The 21,695-nt window shown below is 40.4% G+C and overlaps 2 protein-coding genes across 5 annotated transcripts in view; both read left to right on the forward strand.

The window, feature by feature from the left end:
• rnf157 (ring finger protein 157) overlaps nucleotides 1-3,714 on the forward strand; it is a 34,250-nt gene extending 30,536 nt beyond the window's left edge. For all 4 annotated transcript variants that reach the window (XM_034707311.1, XM_034707310.1, XM_034707313.1 and 1 more), the window contains one exon: nucleotides 1,655-3,714. In XM_034707311.1, the coding sequence (XP_034563202.1) occupies nucleotides 1,655-1,803 (149 nt within the window). In that variant the 3' untranslated portion in view covers nucleotides 1,804-3,714. The remainder of the gene's footprint in view (nucleotides 1-1,654) is intronic.
• Nucleotides 3,715-6,881: 3,167 nt separating this feature from the next.
• LOC117830522 (5-hydroxytryptamine receptor 3A-like) lies at nucleotides 6,882-15,130 on the forward strand. The gene is made up of 10 exons (XM_034708670.1): nucleotides 6,882-6,921; nucleotides 8,045-8,205; nucleotides 8,392-8,436; nucleotides 9,764-9,873; nucleotides 11,912-12,081; nucleotides 12,159-12,319; nucleotides 12,426-12,636; nucleotides 12,716-12,871; nucleotides 13,251-13,336; nucleotides 14,778-15,130. The coding sequence occupies exons 1-10, from the start codon at nucleotides 6,882-6,884 to the stop codon at nucleotides 14,994-14,996; spliced, it is 1,359 nt and encodes a 452-aa protein (XP_034564561.1). The 3' UTR covers nucleotides 14,997-15,130.
• Nucleotides 15,131-21,695: the final 6,565 nt, after the last annotated feature.

The following is a 21,695-nucleotide window of genomic DNA, read 5'->3' on the forward strand; positions in this document are numbered from 1 at the left end:
TTTGCCCATATAAGGACATGACTGACTTGACTGACAGTTGGGAACACTGTAGCTGTTGGCGAGGAGGCTCAAACCCCGCCTCTCACACTAGCTTGACAGAAGTTAGGTTGAGTTTAGCATTTCCAATATGGCTCCCGCTGACGATTGGCTTCAAAACAGCGCTTCAGAAACAGATGGGTGACGTCACGGTTACTACGTCCATTTATTATACGGTCTATGTGTATAGCCCACAGAGGATGCTGAGAAACCTAGGAAGCTAGGTAGTGACCTGCTGCAGACTGGGTCAACTCTCCCAAGTAATTAAGCTAATTTAAGAAAGTCCAACCAAACATTAAAGTTGGTTTAACGGTTGACGGAGGAGAGTCAACCAGAAGTCTGTTCATTCCTTCCTATGGGAATCGGTGGTGTCCTGTGTAGCTGCGACTGCCTCTGTAATTCAGTCTGTAATCTGCTTAAAGTACATTAGAAAAAGTTGATCTCTGCCTGTGGATTTCAGACTGTATGATAGTGTACTAGCTTGGCAAACAGGCTGCTAACTAGTTAACTAGTAAGCTATCTCCTTTAAATAATTCCCTTGCCTATTTTGATTGTCTGTATTATTAAGAAGAACTTGTTTATCTGTTTTTTTTAACACACTGAGAGTTTGAGTAGTTATTGTGCTAAAACACAGTTATACTTTATATACATCCAGATTTATCAGATCACATTTATCCGTCAAAAATAGCCTTTCCTCCATGGCTTCAGGTAGTTTCTATCTATCTGCACACCTTGACTTTAACACTAGAGGCATCATCTGTTTATTTACAGTTATAAGGACACCAGTCACACGTGTAAGTGGAACTGAGGAGATATGCTGCATTCATGTGGTGTTGGACTTGTCGGAAAAACACTTTTCCGAGTTGGAAAATACACATGGAAGCAATATTTTAGCATTTATTCGCATTCCATCCAGTCAAGTAACATTTAACCCGACTTACCAAATTGAAATACATGAACACACGACTTCTGAACTCAAAAACTGGGACATCGAAGGGGGAACATGGATGCAGCATAAGTGTACGCTTTGTTTGGAAGCATTTCAGCGCTTTACTTCGCCATCTGAAAGCCCGATCATTTTTGACACTATTCTCAGACACGACACATATGTGATCTTGACTGGAACGTGACACTACAAGTGTTTGCCGCAGCTTATTAAGACTGCGGCTTCTGCATCTTCAGCCCAAGCCTCTTCTAGCTCGACAGCCATATAATACAGTTAGTAACGATGGTACAGGATACTTTGGTGGGACTATTTGTCCGTTGTGTTTTGCATGTTTAAAGATAATAATAGTTGAAAAAGCAAATATATACACATTCCTCTTGTGAAAGCATGTTTTAAAGCCTTTTGTACAAGCTTTGAGTTTGTTCCTTTAATTCCTATCTTCATTTTAGTGAAATGAAAACCACATTTTATAAATCTAAGCGATCATAGTTTAAGATGTTTCTGAACCTGCTCATGGGGATTGAGCCTGAGGGTCTGGAGATCTGATCATCCTTAATTGCCGTCCAAGTTCAGTGTAGATTAGAACCCAATCTATAGAAATTATATAACATGGGTGACTGTTCTGCAACATAAACCTCCCCCCTCTCTCTCTGTTATCTTCTTCTCGTCCAGGTCTGATGTACCTCGGGGGCTACAGGCCTGTTTTGGAGCCCCGCCCCCACCACACCTCCACCAGCAACATCAACCTGGAGGAGCAGGGGACGGAGAACCTGGACGGCCAGAGTCCTAAACATCCCCGCCGCGGACCACTCATTGTGTAACACACTAAAACAAGCCTTCACAAACACACACACACATGCAAACACACACACACACACACACACACACACACACACACACACACACACAGGCGTATACGTCCAGAGTCAGCGCTTCTTACCCTGCCATAGTGCTGCATTGCTGGATACTCTCCTCACTGAACAGGGAAACACCTCCCCTCAACCCAAACCGTAAACCCGCCCCCTCCTCCATCAGTGTGAACATTTCCTGGACTGATTGTCGTCACTGGCGCTAAAACTCCTCTCGTTTGGAAAGAGGAAAGAGGATCAGAAAGACTTCCCCCATCTGTCGTCCGTGCACTTTTAACTCACAGGAGTTTGATTTTGTCTGTGACTTCACTTGTTGCTGCGTTATTATTTATTACCTGTAGGTCTGATAAACGAGAGCTTTGTATTATGACACTATCTCCAGAAAAAAAACATTCTGCTCCTCTCCTCCCCGTTCCTCTTCTCTATTACCAGCCAAAACAGTCAGGGGCTACTGTGATCGGCAATCGGATTTATTACCAATGTGTTTCTTCTTCTCTGTTGTAAACTGTTGAACGAGAGGTCGGAAGAAAAAAAAAACGCGGTGACTCCTCCCCTCGGATCAGGGAGCTCCCGTCTCGACTTCGCATGCAGCTTTTTTGGACTCTTGTGCTGATGTTTCTCCTCTCATGCCCGCCACGATCTCCACACACCTCTGCTGAATGTGAACACTGGAGAGGTCAGACCTTGTAAGGTGGCGGATGAGCCAAGAAATGGCGGCCAAAAACATGAACAGAAATGGACTGAAAACTAAAACATTACAGAATGTAGGACAATGAAGAAGGGGAATGTACGTGACATCTAAATCGTCACCCTAACTGGATTAAAACATGAACTTTTAACCTTAAACTGGTTCTCTAATCTCACACACAGACACACACGCTCATCCCACCTTCCTCTCCTTCTGCAGCTCCATCTTAGCATGTCAGTATTATCGTAGTGCAACTGGAAAACAACAACTATCGCCAAGCAATAAAGATGACAAAGCTGCATCTCCCCTTTTCTCCTGCAGGAGGACGCTCACTCTCAGTTCAAACAAAAACTGCGTTTGCACTGACCTGTTAAAGTCAAATCCAGACATTTCAGTGTGTGTCATTGTTTTTTATTCTATTTTGCCATTGTAAAGGGATTCATTGTGAGACAAACATCACACAGTGAAATGTGAGTTAAAGCCAACACTGCAGTAAGCTGGCATTTTTTTCATCCGTCGTATTCCCTTGATATTACCATCCCGACGAGCCGTCTTCTCCTCCTTTGTGAAGCTTTCAGTTGTTTTGGTTTTGTATGACTTTAATGTATTGCTCACCTCTCATTGATGCTCTCAGTTTTTGTGTTTTATTTGTTGCAAAACACTGTGTCGTTTATTAGAATGTGGATGAAAATATGTGAAAAATTTGTAAAAGTTTACCCACTTTTTTTGCGCACACGCGCGCTCACATAACAAATAACTCAAAGGGACGATAACAACGTTTAATGCACTATTTTGCTGTTTCCTAGACGACACTTTGCGGTGCATGAGGCGATAAGTAGAGTAAGCATGTTAGTCTAGGTCAGCCTACACCCTCCTGTAGAGTACTTGATGATGGATCACTGCACACACATAAAAACACACCATATCCCTCTGCAGTGTTATATATCAGTTGCTGGCTCAATATTGCCTTGGCCTGAACTGTTGAGGTCAAGAGTTCTGCACTACTATATCCAAGCTGCAAACAGTCATGTGATCACAGTCCGAATGTGTAGACAAAGCCAACAGTCTCAGTATGATATCAAAGGAATGGGTCCGATCCCACTTTTCTAGAATTAAGAGTGAAAATGTCACAGAAAACATCGAACGGACAATAAAGTTTTTGCATCGAAACAGTGGCTGAGTGATTTGCTGTTGATTCATTCGTCATTAAATGTTTAGGTTCTGTCTCCATGAAGGTTGAACGCTGCTCTGGGATGTTTCCTAATATGGCCACCCTAGCTGAAATCCTCCTCTTGCTTTATACAATCATTTCTCAAACTCTAGTTTCCCATCAAAGAGCTCAATTTGTACTCTGTCACCAGTAAAAATAAACTCAGAGGGCCAAAATAACAGAGCGAACAAGACATAGTGAAGCATGGAGGAGATTTAGAGTCATGTGCATCCAAAAACAGAGCTAAAGCAGTGTTTGTTAGACTGTCACATGAGTCTCCTTATACTTCAAACGACTACCAGGTTTATCATGACTCAAAAGAAAGGTGTGGGATGATTGGAGTGAGGTCTAAAAACACACCACTAATAACTTCTCCTCACTGGTTTTACCAAAGACAATGAAACTTAAGATTTTCAATATTGTCACTTGAAATTGCACTTCATAATGAGAACTTCCTGTAAAGGGAAATTCTCATTATGAAGCGTATCTATTTTGGCAGAAAACTCAAATAAATGTCATATTAATAAGATGACCGTATTCTATGAGGTGACATGTCAGGAATGTCTTATATTGTGTTGCCCTGCCTCCTAGTGGCCAACAAATCGACTTTGGTCGCTTCTCATTTTCACCCCTATTCCCATATATCATGACATTCTCCAACATAGTCAAGTCAAGTCAACTTTATTTATATAGCACATTTAAAAAACAACCGCAGTTGGCCAAAGTGCTGTACAAGCTTAAAAAACACAATCAATAAAAACAAATAGTAATTAAAAAAGAACCGATATTAAAAACACAATAGATAACACAAGAAAAAACACAGTAAATAAAAACAAAAATAAAATGTAGGATGTCTCGCTCAATAGGTATTAAAAGCCAGTTCTGTTGATGATTTCCGGGCAATAAGTCACTTGTTTGTAAAATGCTTTCAAAATGTTCTACTTTTTGATCGGGGGGGAGACATGGATAATTACATCTCTTACATAAAGTAGCAAAGGGTCACAAACACTGAGAAAATAAGTTGTATGCGATAAGAATTAGCTCATTAAGAGTAGGCGCAGGCATCATACCTGCTAATAACTGTTTAAAAAAGTAATACTACAATGTCTCTCACTGGAAAAAGGAAGTCCTAAAAAATCTGATAGTGCTATCTACTGCACAGGCAGCCATATAGTTTGTTTGATATTAATATTGGACTCAAATTAAAAAGTGATACACTGACGTTTAGCTCAGAGCTACAGAGCTGCCTTTCACCCAATATGGCTGCACCCTCAATGATACATAACTTCAAGTCTTAATATGACTTAAACAGGGGAGTTCAGCCGGTCCCGCTGAGCAGGGGTTCCCAAACGACCCCACTGTCCCTCGAAGTGATTAAATGTTGCTTCATACTTCATTTAGCTGATCTATGTGGCTGTGTTTCTAGTGCTGCTGAGAATTAATCTGCTGCTACTGATGCTTTTGTAAATTTACTGTAAATAATTTTAACTCTGACCGTAACCTCAGGAGTCATTTGGCAACAAAGAAAGGCAGAATTTTCTTTTTAACCCTCCTCCTGTTATGTTGCAGGTCAAATTGACCCATTGTAAAGTTTAAAAAATGTTAAAAGCATTTTTTCACTATGAAACTTCTTCTGCTTTGCTTAATTAGCTTGAACATATAGAATGAAAATGGATCATTTCATACATTTGCAACCCCCCTGCATGCTTATATCACATAGATACTGTTCGCGGGTGAATTTGACCCTGCAGTCAATGTGGAGGCTAAAAGGGGTCAGAAGTGTCAAATACTAAATGTTTCTTTGCAACCGTTACATATTTCACCCCAATCACGTTTCAGTTTACATAAAAAAAAGTTTTAACATGAATTTTCATAAAAAAAACAAGTGAATTATTCTCATTAAACTATGATCTGTGAGAATTAAAGAACACCATTGCACCAAATATTGATTTAAATGGTTAGTAATGGAGTTAATAATGAGATTTTAAAGATGTTTATTGGGATATTTTGGGGGTTCTGACACTTTAATTATTAGATATGCCCAGGAACATTATTGTTGTCTCTAAGAAACGAACTAAACAGGAGGGTTAAACGTATTTGAAAGGTTTTATTTCACATTTAACTAAATTTTTCATAAGATTTTGTACAATAATTGGTCAAATATGTCGTTTTGGATCAATTAAAAAAAAAAAAAGTTCTGGAAGACATCTTGCGATCCCCCCACACACAGACACACACTTTGGGAACCCCTGCTGTTGAGGAAGAACTAGCAAAACTTACTTTTTTTGGACAGGACTAGAAACCTGTTAGCTCTGTTGAAAAGTAGAAATCTTATAATGGATGTCTATGGGAATCAACTCGCTTTTGAAACATCTCTCTAGTGGACATGAGAGGAAATGCAGCCTTTAGCACTTCAGCTTCACCTTAATTTGACATTGCAAGAGAAGTCTAGATTTATTTTCCTGCATTCATGAAAAGATGAATACATTTAAAGGAATAGTAAACTATGAAAGATTAAGCTTCCTCGTGTGTAAGTACAATTGTCTGTTAAATACAATTGTTTGCCTCATCTGATTAATTAAAACTGCAGCACTGAAGTAATTGCCTGTTCATTTCATTTTCCTCTCCACCTGTGTAATAAATCAAGTCTATAGCTCAGCTTCCAGCTCTCAGACATGCTGCAGAAGACAATAAGAGGGTTCTAATGGTCCCAGTGTACACAACGTCATTATCGCGTTACAAAAGTGCCACTTAATTTAATTTCTGTTCTGTGTGCTCTCACATGTCTCAATCCTCTTTTTCGCCGTTGTCAGATAAGTTGAAAAAATCACATCAATTGTCGGTTTTCAAAGATCAATCCTCCACACCTGCCTTTTCCTCGCTTTTATTATTTGTTGCTTGATCATCTTCAATCCCACCTGCCTCCTGAGTCACATCATTCAGTGTTTATTCTGTTAATATGTCCCCCCCCTCCTCGGTTAAACCATTCCATCAATCCATGCTGACTGTCCACCAGAGGAGGGGTTTCTGATTTCAGTTGTCCTGCCAAAGTTCAGCATCACAGAGAGGGTTTTGACTTACAGCAAGGGACACACGCTCGACTGGAGGCTGCTCTGACACTCACACTCAGAGATGAAGTGTTTCTCTTTTCTCCTCATCATCATCTTCACAGGTAAGACGTTAATGCTTGTTTGAGATGTGTATGAAATAGTGAGTTGATTTTCCCATTTAAGATTCTGCAAAGTATCAGAGAAACTCAAGTTGCCGTGTTGACATCTATCATGCTGGTAATGTTTATGTCTGATGTAAACTGTTTGTGGATGTGCAGTCTGTGAGTGTTTTCACAGAGCTTGTTCACATCACTGGAACCAAAAATGGTCAAAAAACGGGAAAATGAATGAGTTTAAAAAGAGCAGAAGTCCAGAAGCCCTCATCCTATCTCGGCATCTACATTTCAGAAATGCACACAGAGGATTAGTGTAATTGCTCTCCATTTAAAAGCTAAAAATATAACAGAGGGATGAGTTTAATTAGAATCTTGCAGGATGAAAAAAAGAGCTTTATGGAAAACAGAAACAGAAAAACATGTGAAACAAGATCAGCAAACTAGAATTGTACAATGGTACATTTCTCTGACACAAAAGTTTGTATGTCTGTTGTTGCATGATGTTTTTGTACACGTTGTGATGATTGGATGTCTCTTGTCGGACACTGGACCGAAAACATGAAGTTATTTTTGTCACGACATGATAGTTATTAACAACGTTTCACTCAAAACTATATCAGATGGTTAAAGGGAAAAAAACAAACACTTACAGTCAGCTTGTTTTCTATAACTGATACCTCAAACAACAGAAAGGAATACAGAAGCAAACCAAGATATTTTAAATTCATTCATGTATTGATTTGTTTTTATTTAACCTGTATTTGACCAGGAGTACTACAAAATCTCTTTTCCAGGGGAGACCTGGCCAAGACAGCAGCATAAAGAGTTTCACATAAAGAACAAGACAAACAACAGAAAAGAAAAAATAATCAAGACATCAATTAATATGTTACCAGGCTTCAGCAGTAACACGTGCATACACTCATCAGATAATCCTTAATCCTAGTTTTTCAATCCTTCAAATTTATAAATGAGTCCAACCTTTTCAGAGAGGCTGAGGTACCATGAATATGATGAACATAACCAACACTGATTAGAGTTTACCAGATTACCAGTATTTGTTTATAAAAGATGGATTAAGATGATTTGTTGTTCAATTTTTAATAAAGTATTCCTCTGATAACTCCAGATGGGGTTGTCTCTAAGAAAGTGTGCAATTACATGGACGTCCTGGACTACCTGAACCTGACCAAAGACAACAATGCATTCAAACTGACCCGACCTGTTCTGGACTACACACATCCGACCATAGTGGAGCTGGATATCCTCCTCTACGCCATCCTGGCTGTGGTAGGTTCTTCATTACTGTATGAGAGTCAGCTCATAAACACTGCTATGCTCTTGGTCAGTTCTGATGTTTGTTTGTGTGTGTGTGTGTGTGTGTGTGTGTGTGTGTGTGTGTGTGTGTGTGTGTGTGTGTGTGTGTGTGTGTGTGTGTGTGTGTGTGTGTGTGTGTGTGTGTGTCTTAATCCACAGATTGAAAAAACACAGACCTTCATTCCTTTCATTTGGGCAACATTGGTGAGTGGTAATCTGAAGATATTTGACTAAGTAAATACAAAACGTTTTCTTTAACCCTCCTGTTATGTTCGTTTCTCTGGGACAGCAATAATGTTCCTGGGTAAATTTGACCCGAGGCATATTTAATTATCCAAAGTGTCAGAACCCCCAAAAAAATCCCAATAAACATTTTTTAATCTCATTATTAACTACATTACTAACCATTTAAATCAATATTTGGTGCAATAGTGTTCTTTAATCCTCATAGATCATGCTTCAATGAGGAAAAGTCACTTGTTTTTAATGAAAATTCTTGTTCAAACTTTTTTAATGTACATTGGAAAGACCTAAGTATAAATACATTAGTTTTACATGACTTAGATTTTGTTTTAGTTTATTTAGATTTTTTTTTATGAAGTGAAGTTGATAAATTAACATGAGGCACCTCTTCTGACACATGCTGCCCAGATTTTTAGGCATTTTAAGCTGGTTTGGAGGCATATATTACCTAAAATGTGAAATGAACCACTATGATTTTATATGTTGATTTCACCTATTAAGCCAAGCAAAGAAGTTTCATACCGAAAAAATACTTTCAACATTTGTATATATCATTTTTACTTTAAAAAAGGGTCAATTTGACACACAAGGTAACAGGAGGGTTAAGTATGGGTTTTACCTTTGTCATGGTCTGTATGCTCTCTATGCATGGATATTTTCAGATTAGTTAACATGTGAAGATGTGTCTTTGACCAGCAGCAGTGTGAAAACTCAGTATTGAGAAATGTCTTAAAAGCTGAAGTAAGGGAAATTCATAGCTGACCATACAGGTGATTTATATTTGACCCTTCTCAAGGTGTTTTCAGTCGATGTTAAACCTAAGTTCAAACTTTCCGTGTTAGGAATCTGCAAGTGTCCCTCCCAACAGTACATAAGGAGAGCTGTTAGCTCTCTGCCTGTATTCCCAGTTGAAACCAGACCCAACACTATTTAGTAAGTATGTTAAGTTATACAAGCAGAGACAGAGAGAGAGCAGATTGAATATAATAGGCCGCACAAACAAACATCTGAATTAGATGATGAAATTTCCTTCAATTAAGAAAAGACTGAATGCTGTTGAAATGCTTGTAAAATGTTTGCTGGGTGTTTTTAACTCTGTAAAGGACTTTGAATTTGTCTTTGTATGAATGGTGCTTTATAAATAAACTTGCCTTGCCTTGTATCTGACCCGGCCATAGTAAAACCTTAATCCCCTGTCTGCCAGTCAGTAGAAGACATCTCCTCCTAATACCAACACTGTGCTGCCCTGTCTGATCATTTTCTGGTGCTTCTCTCTAATTTCCTGCAGAAATGGAACCATGAACGCATCTCATGGGACCCTGCTCAGTTTTGCGGGATCTCTCAGGTTGCTATTCCCAGAGATATGCTGTGGAAACCCGACCTCTTCATCTATGAGATGTGAGACTGCACACTAAAACTCAAGTTTACTTTATGAGAAGATATGTGAAAAAAAAACATGAACAGTATAAGGTATAGAAAGACATTTTGGAAGCATGGTTGTTCATTTTTTCTTTCCAAGAGACAGATGATAAGATGTATATTACTTATGTAAATACCTGTCTGTTAAAAGGCTGTAGTGTATTTAGCTTGGTGACACAATGCAGATAAAAGGAAACGGCTAAACTCCCTTTTTTAACAAAGAAATGACATCTAGCAACACGCCTCTTTAAAGCTAACCTAGACCATATACTGTTAGTTTTTCTTTTTTCATTTATCAACACGATAAGTCAAATTTTAACTTCAGTGGGAGACGTGCGCTAACTACTTCTTAGCTAGGCGCAGTAACCTTTCCAAGCTAGCAGTCGCCTCAGTCGCCTTTACACCATGTGGCAACCTCCGGTCTAAAAATATGAGTCAAATGCAGAAGTGCTAAAAACTGCAGTTCATCGAGGATCCGCTTGAGGTAGGCTCCGGAAGTACCGGAAACCACATACACACCAATTCAAAAAAGACAATCTTTACAGCAGAAATAAACATGTTTACAGCCTGGTACAAAAGACAAGTGTAGTCTGGATAGCTCATTTCTCGATCGGCACACTCTGTACGGGGGGTGAATTTTTTTCTAACGCGGCAATTTCAAAAATATTTAGATTACGAGTCTTTGAATGAGAGGCACAACTGACATGATTGATCGGCGGGAACACTGCAGCTGTTGGCTAGGAGACTCAAAGCCCGCCTCTTTACGTCACAATCGCTCGACAGAAGCAATATGGCTGCCGCCGACGATTGGCCTCAAAACAGCTCTTCAGAAACAGATGGGTGAAGTCATGGATACTAGGTCCATATTTTATACAGTCTATGGTAAATGCCTGTCTGTTAAAAGGCTGCAGTGTCTTTAGCTTGGTGTAGTGAAACAATGCAGATAAAAGGAAACGGCTAATCTCCCTTTTTAACAAAGAAATTACATCTAGCAACACGCCTCTTTAACGCTAACCTAGACCTTATACTATTATGTCTTATTGAAGTGATAAGTCAAACTGTAGCTTCACAGGGAGACGTGGGCTAACTACTTCTTAGCTAGGTGCAGTAACCTTTCCAAGTTAGCAGCCCTCAGTCACCTTTACACTTAGCTAAGCCAAATTAAACTAACCTAAACCGAGTATAGTCGATAGGCTTTCGCCTTTGCAGAGCTATTGCTCTTTATTGTATAGCTCTCAGTTCAACTCAAATTACATGCTTAAATATTACTCCAAATAAAATGTATTAAATATTACCCTATTTATACATTTTATACTGATTTATTTAAACTTGTGGACAGGGTGCATGAATGTGCCAGATTGTAGCCATAATTTAAGGCTAATTTAAATCTGTAGGTTGGTGGTACACACATATACAAATGTACATCAAGCATGTACATGAAAACAAGTAGAAACCAAGCCACACTGTTTTACAGTTACTTTAAAAAGACCCACATATCACCATACAGACGGTGGCTTTACGGCTCTTTTTTTTTTTTTTTTTTTTTTTTTTACTTCTGCTACTGCAAATATTTACCACAAATTGCCATTTGACTGGTAAGAAGAGTAAGAATAGGCTTTGTTTGTTGTTGCAAAAACTACTTACATATGTACAAGACAAGATCAGTCCAAGATAAGAGGTGTCACTTTGTCAGTGTGGGGAGCCAAATCCAACACAGACATGAGCTTTCAATTAATCTAAAGGAAAAAAGAGTCAAAGCGAAGGTAGGATTTGATGGAGATAGGGTCATATCTTTATTTGTTAATGTACACCATCCAGCATTACGAAACGTCATATGTTGATATTTGCCAGCCTGTGTTTGTTTAGAGGGTTAAGAGTTCACTGAATGCTCATTATCCTGTCCTGGTGACATGTGGAACTCCATCATCTTTTCAGTCATTTCATGTTTAATGTAAAACAGCATGTGCTCTAAACGCTCTGCAAACATTCTGTAAAAAGATCTGGTGTCTTTCATCAGGATAGAAAAGGATGACTCCCCTCTGAACCCATACATACTATTGGCCTCTGACGGCTCGGTCTATTCAGAAGAGGATATGAGGGTGGTCAGTACGTGTAAAATGGATGTCCACAAGTTCCCCTTCGACACGCAGAAATGCAACATCACGATTGGATCTGCGATACACTGCGGTGAGGGATGGAGTGAGTGCGTGTTGTGCAATGTGTGTGTGAATGCCAGTGTCTGATCTTTTTCCCACCTTCCTCAGTTAATGAAATGCGGATCTTTCCTTGCTCCAACTCGTCTCGGGCGACGCAGTTTTCACGTGAGGTGATGAAGACGCAGGGTGAGTGGGAGTTCCTCCAACTATCCGTCAGCAGCACCAATATCACCTTCAGCGGCAGAAAGTGGGAACATCTCATATACACGGTACTTAAAAGCATTTCACAAAAGAAAAACCCAGTCCTGAGTACTTATAGAAGTTCCTGACTCTGGTCTTCATGATGTTTCTATACTCTTAAATCTGTCTCCCCAGTTCACCATGAAGAGGAGACCCCTCCTCCATGTCATCAACTTCCTCTTGCCCATCCTCTTCTTCCTGTTTCTGGACATTGCCTCCTTCTTCATCGCAGACCATCGAGGAGAGAAGCTGGGCTTCAAAGTCACCGTGCTGTTAGCCATCTCTGTCCTGCTGCTCATCCTGAATGACATCCTGCCCTCCATGTCCAACAAGACTCCACTCATCGGTACAGGTCCAAACTTTAATCGATTATAATCCAGGCAGTCAAATAATAACAGTTCTTACTGTCTCTGTCCTTTTCTCAGCGACCTACTGTATCGTGATCTTTGCGCTGATGCTGCTCAGCCTGCTGGAGACGATCCTGGTGACGTATCTCATCGATAAAGACTCTGTTTGCCAGGAGAAGTTCAGGCTGAAGGAAGACAAAAAGGAAGAGGTGAAAACTCCCAACTGTAAAATGGGTGAGCTCCAGATCACAGACAGCAGCAGTATCAACAGATCTTTAAAGGGCTCAAATGTTTTAGGGAAGTTTCAGAATATTAAATCTAATTCAGTTTATAATCTTTAAGGGTTAAACTTAACTTCCTGAAGCAGCCACTTATATAACCCAGTACAAATTTTACATTATACGTAATGTTATAATATAAGTAATATTTTCCAGTCAATCATATCGAACCTCAACAACACAGTTGTTAAACTCATGTTAGATTAAAGCGTGGGATGTTTCTTTTCTTAGTCTTTATCTTCATATTCAGACATGATGTACTAAAACAGACAAATAAATACTCATGCATCTAATTGTGCAATGCTATCAGCATGGTTGTTGTTGTTGTCATTCAGAGGTGAAAAGACCGACCTGCTGTTCCTGCACCTTTAAAGTGTCTGCTGGTGGGAAACAGCATGAACTGCTGCCTGTGGCTGAGGAGGTAAAGCATCATAGCTTCTGTTACAGCCTTATTATCACAAGTCAAGAGGGAAACACATTAATACATAAAAGTTTTTACTTATCAGCTACCATAAAACTCTGACTATAAGTCACACTGCGGTCTGTTTTTGAGGGCAGAGGGGGAAAAAACAAAAAGTTTAAACTGTCTTCCTTCATGAAGACTTTTGACCATTGCGTTCAGTAAAGTGCAGTGTCTGTGCAGCTGTGTAGCTCTTACTGTTACCATCATTTTTTGCCATCATGCACCTAACAGTACACTAATCCAGCTCAGCCTACTATATCGTTGACAGTTGTAAGGTACAGATAAACTCATTGCCTGCGACCAAATCACCCAGACTTGCTCTATCTGCCTCCGTTGGTCACCTGTTGACTTAAACTGAGGAGTCTTTTTTTTAACCAAAACAGCACTTTACAAGATATATTTACTAAATAATAAACCACAGTTTTCTTTAAAGCATGATAACAACCTGATGAGGGAGAAAAGCTGTAAAAAAGTGGCACCACTTGACTGGTCCTCCTCACTATGTCTCCAGCACGCTTTCTGCAGTGCAGCGGCTGCTCCCTTCATTTTACACGAGTGTATTGGTTTCGCTGGCACAGAGGTATAACATAGGTTACAGCTCACTTTTTAGAAGATAGAAAAGTAGGCTATTAAAAGTGCAACTTTTACACCATATTTGTATGTTTATAATTCATTTTCATTGTCTTACAGTTAAAATATGAACCAATACTGTTGAGGTTTTAAAACAGCAGCCCAGCACTCCTTGAAATGTTTTTTTTTCTGTATGCAACATTTTAAAGAATTAGCTCTTTCTTCGTTGAAACTACTGCCATGTGTAATATAACTGATATATATGACAGGGAAACAAATACCTGGATTAACACCCAGCTACTTTTAATGCACATGATTTAAAAATAAAGCAACAACACCAAATGACAGTAAAATGGGAAAAAAAGTGTCCCTGGCTGCGGTTGGAAGTTGTTGTAATTTTTAAATGAACCACGAGAATAGTGAATGAAATTTTTACAGAGAAAATAAAGAAGCAGCAGATGAAATTACTTAAAAAAAAAATGTATCATCACAAATGTTTTTTTTTATTTGAACACATCTAATATGAGAATAAGTGCTACAACTGTTCATCTCAATGCACAAACTCCAAATTATGTCTGTAACTTTTGCTTGAGTTTTTGTGAATTTGACCAAAGTTTGCACTTAACTAGTGAAAATATCCATTATATAGCAAGTCTTGGTAGATAGAGTAGACTTTTTTTATTTCCTTAACTCTTTTTTTGAAAACCTTAAGATGACTGATTTAACCTTTTAAAAAGATATAACTTAACACTAAACATTTTATCCACCTTGCTTGTGATTACTCTTCATCATGATAAGACTCTCTCTCTCTCTGACTGTAACTGTGTAGGTGAACAGCATCAGTCAGTCTGGAGACTCCCACTTGTTGCTGTCGATCTTGGCGGAGCTGAAGGAGATGCAGCACACTGTTAATGTTCGCCTGAACTGCAGAACTGAGGGAGGGAAGTTCGTCCTCTGGGCTGCAAGAATCAACAGAGCTTTCTTCATTTTCTACATCTCCACTGTGTCTCTGTTTCTACTCCTCATCTTCGTCGAATGGCACATTTAGAAACACAGTAATAGCTTATTATACTTAACTTTCTTAAATATAAGTCCTAGTGCCAAAATTTAGTTGGGAGTTCTTGATGTGTTTATGTTTCCCTTAATGGCAGTACTTGATGTAAACATTATGCATTTAAAGTATACTGTTGTGATTGTGTTTGTGTAGAGGAGCAGAGATGTTCCTGTTCATGAAGAAAGACCAGATTCATTTCTGAAAGAAGGAAAAACTCATCCGGAGAGTCTAGTTATGATGCTTTGTATTTATTTGTATCAAAATATGAGTAATCCACAATGTTCAAATGTACAGATGCCAGGATTTAAGGACGATGGCTGCCTAATGGGGCGTTCACCCCAAATCATAGACTGTAGGATCCGTGACGTCACCCATCTGTTCCTGAGCGCTGTTTTGAAGCCAATTGGAAACGCTGAACTCAACCTAACTGCTGTCGAGCTAGTGTGAGGTAAAGAGGCGGGCTTTGAGCCTCCTAGCCAACAGCTACAGTGTTCCTGCCTGTTAATCAAGTCAGTCATGTCCTTAAATGGGCAAAACTCGTAATCTTAATATCTTCTAAACTGTCACGTTAGAAAAAAATTCACTCCCCAGTACAGTGTGTGCTGATAGAGAAATGAGCTCTTCAGACCGAAGTCGTTTTTTGATCCAGGCTGTAAACATGTTTATTAATGCTGCAAAGATCGTCTTTTTTGAATGGGTGTGTATGTGGTTTCCTGTGTTTCTGCAGCCAGCCTCAAGTGGACGCTCATATGGGCTTCATATTTTGAGACCAGAGGTTGCCGCTTGCCCCAGAAGTGCATGAAATCCTTCTCCCAAGTGAATTACATGTAAAGTCAATGTAAAGACACGAGTTGACGCGACTTCTGGTCGGGCAGCGTGAGTGTTGCAAATTGGGCGGGGGATAAATAAGCGGTTGTTCATGTTTGGTGTGAACGCCACGTTAAACTTTCTGCAATCATTGACAGAAATGCAAATTATAGATTCAAATGTAGAAGAAGAAAAAGACTGATCCTTTAAAACATTCAATACACAAAACTCAACATAGACTGGTGAGTTTTTATTGTAGATGACATTGAATTCATTTGTATTCCAATAAAAGGTTGACCTGATCGTTTACATCCAGCTGAGTCCGATGATTTATGATGGAGTTACATTTTTACCCAAAGATTCATCTTCACTCAGACACAACCACCTCCCAAACTCCTGCGTGCAACCTAACGCCAAGAGACATAAATATGATTCAATCAGGATCCATTCAAAACAAACACAGGCGCGCTGACCTCACTGATGATTTTTACAACATCATATTTCAAATTATCTGTCTACACAGGAACAAATATTTCCCCCTTTCCTGTTAAAGTCTACTTTCCCCTCACAGCTCATCCGTCACTCTGACTCTAAACCAATCATGTCCTTCAACCTGGAACCTTCTGTTATTATCAAACCTTTAAATCAGGGAATAGCTGTCTGTTTTATCCATCAAAGGATCATTTTGACGATTTGAAAACAAATAAATCAGTCCCCAGAGGCAAATACACTTTACCTGCATGAACACTGATAAAAAAAAGTGTTCACCATCGCCTTAGAAGTTTTGTACGTCTTGTTTCATCACATCTAATCAAAGAGGATTTTTCTTTTAGCTACGCTAGCTCCTGAAGCTTTAAAGAAAGCTATATTTACCTGCTGGTCCACCACTTTGATTCAGACTGGACAGCTTGTACTGCCGCTCTAGGCTTCGAAATATGATGATACTGGTGCCAGTCTAGCAACAGTGTAGAATATGCAACGCTCCATGGTCCAGTTAGCAAAATCAAATATAGGATATGTGGCTACACTGTTGGAATAAAACAGTCAAGTTGACGATAATGTTAAATGTTTGAATTATTGGACTTTCATACAAAGCCTCCAAAGGAACATAGAGAAACTTGGACTTTAGATTTACCTCAGGGAGTGACTTGAGTACACACTGTCCCTCGACTAAGTGAAATATCGAAGTAAGATGCTTCCATTATATAAATACTATAAATACCTCACCCTGGATATGTGTAGTGTCAACAAAATCTCTCCACACATCATGCAACATCAATAAGTTTGGGAAAATATACCTCTAAAGTCTCCCACTGTTGATGATCATCAGTCTATAATGCTTCATTAATAATAAAAAGCTGGAGGAATGATTTTATTAGTGAACCTACAGCATTTTATTTTGAGGCCCGGGGCAAGGTCCAAGCAGTTCTTTATGAGATCATGATTCAATCAATCAATCAATCTTTATTTGTATAGCACCAAATAACAATAAAGGCTATCTCAAGACCCTTTTACAAATATAGCAGGTCCAGACCATACTCTATGTTAAATTATTAGCAAAGACCCAACATCAAGACAGGATACGATCCAGTCCCCTTTTAATGACAGGGCTCACTCTTATATCATCTTGAGATAGGATCCCAGTGTGTCAGTGTGCCAGGCCAGTTCCTCCGGCAGTCTAAGTAAGTTATTCTCAAAGTGGGGTCCTGGGTCCCCTGGGGGTCCGTGTACCATAGCGTGGGGGTCCATGAAATAATTTGAATACATTTCTAATAAATTATAAAATTGTGCTGTGTCATTAAAAACAGCATATACACCATTGTTATGATACCATTTGGTGGCTCAAAGGGATATGTGAGCCTTGTTACTTTTAATTTTCTGAAAGCTTTTAAGATCAATTACTTGAAAAGTATAAATGCTGTCATGCTGAGTCCACAAGGAATGAAATGACCCTCTGTTTCAAAGTATACAAGTGGTATTTACTTGATTCAAATTGAAGTGTTATCTGTTTATCACTATGGTACAGGTCTGAAGTATTTACATTGATATGTTTTACAATACAAATAGTTCCATGGACAACTAAGAGTGCAAATAGTAGTAAGCATGTGCTTTAGTGATGGGAAGTTTGGCTCTTTTCAGAGAGCCAGCTCTTTTAACTCGGCTCCCAAAGAAGAGCCGGCTCTTTCAACTCCCGAACGGCCCCTAATTTAGGATCTTTTGTAGCCATATATTTTACCTTAACTTTGCAAAACCTAATGGTTTGGGCTGAAAACCCTTTCACATATGGTGTTTTTATGAGAAGCCTTATAATTCACCATTTTTGTGCAATTATTCTGTTACAAATCCATTCTTACCCTAAATCTAGGGTTAGGGTCAGGGTTAGGATTAGGGTTAGGGTTAGGGTTAGGGTTTGGGTTAGAGTTATGATTAGGGTTAGGGTTATGATTAGGGTTAGGGTTAGGATTAGGGTTAGGGTTAGGATTAGGGTTAGGGTTAGGGTTAGGGTTAGGATTAGGGTTAGGGTTAGGATTCGGGTTAGGGTTAGGGTTAGGGTTAGGGTTAGGATTAGGGTTAGGGTTAGGATTCGGGTTAGGGTTAGGGTTAGGGTTAGGATTAGGGTTAGGGTTAGGGTTAGGATTAGGGTTAGGGTTAGGATTAGGGTTAGGGTTAGGGTTAGGATTAGGGTTAGGGTTAGGGTTAGGATTAGGGTTAGGGTTAGGATTAGGATTAGGGTTAGGGTTAGGATTCGGGTTAGGGTTAGGGTTAGGGTTAGGATTAGGGTAAGGGTTAGGGTTAGGATTAGGGTTAGGGTTAGGGTTAGGGTTAGGGTTAGGGGTAGGGTTAGGGTTTGGGTTAGAGTTATGATTAGGGTTAGGGTTAGGATTAGGGTTAGGGTTATGATTAGGGTTAGGGTTAGGATTAGGTTTAGGGTTAGGATTAGGGTTAGGGTTAGGATTAGGGTTAGGGTTAGGGTTAGGATTAGGGTTAGGGTTAGGATTAGGGTTAGGGTTAGGGTTAGGATTAGGGTTAGGGTTAGGGATTAGGGTTAGGGTTAGGATTAGGATTAGGGTTAGGGTTAGGATTCGGGTTAGGGTTAGGGTTAGGGTTAGGATTAGGGTAAGGGTTAGGGTTAGGATTAGGGTTAGGGTTAGGGTTAGGGTTAGGATTAGGGTTAGGGTTAGGGTTAGGATTAGGGTTAGGGTTAGGGCTAGGGCTAGGGTTAGGGTTAGGGTTAGGATTAGGGTTAGGGTTAGGGTTAGGATTAGGGTTAGGGCTAGGGTTAGGGTTAGGGTTAGGATAAGGGTTAGGATTAGGGTTAGGGTTAGGATTAGGATTAGGGCTAGGGTTAGGGTTAGGATTAGGGTTAGGATTAGGGTTAGGGTTAGGGTTAGGGTTAGGATTAGGGTTAGGGTTAGGGTTAGGGTTAGGGGTAGGGTTAGGGTTTGGGTTAGAGTTATGATTAGGGTTAGGGTTAGGATTAGGGTTAGGGTTATGATTAGGGTTAGGGTTAGGATTAGGTTTAGGGTTAGGATTAGGGTTAGGGTTAGGATTAGGGTTAGGGTTAGGGTTAGGATTAGGGTTAGGGTTAGGATTAGGGTTAGGGTTAGGGTTAGGATTAGGGTTAGGGTTAGGGTTAGGATTAGGGTTAGGGTTAGGATTAGGATTAGGGTTAGGGTTAGGATTCGGGTTAGGGTTAGGGTTAGGGTTAGGATTAGGGTAAGGGTTAGGGTTAGGATTAGGGTTAGGGTTAGGGTTAGGGTTAGGATTAGGGTTAGGGTTAGGATTAGGGTTAGGGTTAGGGCTAGGGCTAGGGTTAGGGTTAGGGTTAGGATTAGGGTTAGGGTTAGGGTTAGGATTAGGGTTAGGGCTAGGGTTAGGGTTAGGGTTAGGATAAGGGTTAGGATTAGGGTTAGGGTTAGGATTAGGATTAGGGCTAGGGTTAGGGTTAGGATTAGGGTTAGGATTAGGGTTAGGGTTAGGGTTAGGGTTAGGATTAGGGTTAGGGTTAGGGTTAGGATTAGGGTTAGGGTTAGGGTTAGGATTAGGGTTAGGGTTAGGATTAGGATTAGGGTTAGGGTTAGGATTCGGGTTAGGGTTAGGGTTAGGGTTAGGGTTAGGATTAGGGTAAGGGTTAGGGTTAGGATTAGGGTTAGGGTTAGGGTTAGGGTTAGGATTAGGGTTAGGGTTAGGGTTAGGATTAGGGTTAGGGTTAGGGCTAGGGCTAGGGTTAGGGTTAGGGTTAGGATTAGGGTTAGGGTTAGGGTTAGGATTAGGGTTAGGGCTAGGGTTAGGGTTAGGGTTAGGATAAGGGTTAGGATTAGGGTTAGGGTTAGGATTAGGATTAGGGCTAGGGTTAGGGTTAGGATTAGGGTTAGGATTAGGGTTAGGGTTAGGGTTAGTATTAGGGTTAGGGTTAGGATTAGGGTTAGGATTAGGGTTAGGGCTAGGGTTAGGGTTAGGATTAGGGTTAGGATTAGGGTTAGGGTTAGGGTTAGGGTTAGGATTAGGGTTAGGGTTAGGGTTAGGGCTAGGGTTAGGGTTAGGATTAGGGTTAGGATTAGGGTTAGGGTTAGGGTTAGGGTTAGTATTAGGGTTAGGTTTTGGGTTAGAGTTATGATTAGGGTTAGGGTTAGGATTAGGGTTAGGGTTATGATTAGGGTTAGGGTTAGGATTAGGTTTAGGGTTAGGATTAGGGTTAGGGTTAGGATTAGGGTTAGGGTTAGGGTTAGGATTAGGGTTAGGGTTAGGATTAGGGTTAGGGTTAGGGTTAGGATTAGGGTTAGGGTTAGGGTTAGGATTAGGGTTAGGGTTAGGATTAGGATTAGGGTTAGGGTTAGGATTAGGGTTAGGGTTAGGGTTAGGATTAGGGTTAGGGTTAGGATTAGGATTAGGGTTAGGGTTAGGATTCGGGTTAGGGTTAGGGTTAGGGTTAGGATTAGGGTAAGGGTTAGGGTTAGGATTAGGGTTAGGGTTAGGGTTAGGGTTAGGATTAGGGTTAGGGTTAGGGTTAGGATTAGGGTTAGGGTTAGGGTTAGGGTTAGGGGTTAGGGTTAGGGTTAAGGGTTAGGGTTAGGGTTAGGGTTAGGGTTAGGGTTAGGGTTAACCCTAACCCTAACCCAGAACCGCACCAGAACTGATCCAGACCAGAACCGAACCAGACCAGAACCGAACCAGAACCGAACCAGAACCGAACCAGAATCGAACCACAACCGAACCACAACCGAACCAGAACCGCACCAGAACCGCACCAGAACCGAACCAGACCCGAACCGAACCAGACCAGAACCAAACCAGAACCGAACCAGAACCGAACCAGAACCGAACCGAACCAGACCAGAACCGAACATGGCCAGAACCAGACCAGAACTGAACCAGAACCGAACCGAACCGAACCAGACCAGAACCGAACCAGACCAGAACCGAACCAGACCAGAACCGAACCAGACCAGAACCGAACCAGACCAGAACCAGTACCGAACAAGACAAGAACCGAACCAGACCAGAACCAGAACCGAACCAGACCAGAACCGAACCGAACCAAAAAGACCCGGAACCAAACTCAAGCAAACAGAACCAGAGCTCAGGGCCATAGCTTTTGATCATGACACATCACTAACGTGCTTAATCTGTGTTACAATTATGAGGGCGTCCTTGGACAATTTTCTCACCTGTATGGGGTCCCTGGTTCCAAAAAGTTTGAGAACCCCTGGTCTTATTCCATAGCAGCATAACTAAGAGCAGGTCAAAGCCTGAGCCAGCCAAAACTATAAACATTATCAAAAAGGACATTTAAAAAGAAATGTAAACCTAATCTTAAAAGTATAGAGAGTGTCTGCCTCCCCGATCCCGACTGGTAGATGATTCCAAAGGAGAGGGGCCTGATAA

The sequence above is a fragment of the Notolabrus celidotus genome, chromosome 18 (genome assembly GCF_009762535.1).
Source record: "Notolabrus celidotus isolate fNotCel1 chromosome 18, fNotCel1.pri, whole genome shotgun sequence".
Taxonomy (NCBI): Eukaryota; Metazoa; Chordata; class Actinopteri; order Labriformes; family Labridae; genus Notolabrus; species Notolabrus celidotus.

Coding starts and splice junctions, on each gene's coding strand:
- LOC117830522 (XM_034708670.1), top strand. CDS start 6,882: ATGAAGTGTTTCTCTTTTCTCCTCATCATCATCTTCACAG. Junction 12,320..12,425: donor GGGAACATCTCATATACACG/GTACTTAAAAGC, acceptor CTGTCTCCCCAG/TTCACCATGAAGAGGAGACC. Junction 12,637..12,715: donor CAACAAGACTCCACTCATCG/GTACAGGTCCAA, acceptor TCCTTTTCTCAG/CGACCTACTGTATCGTGATC.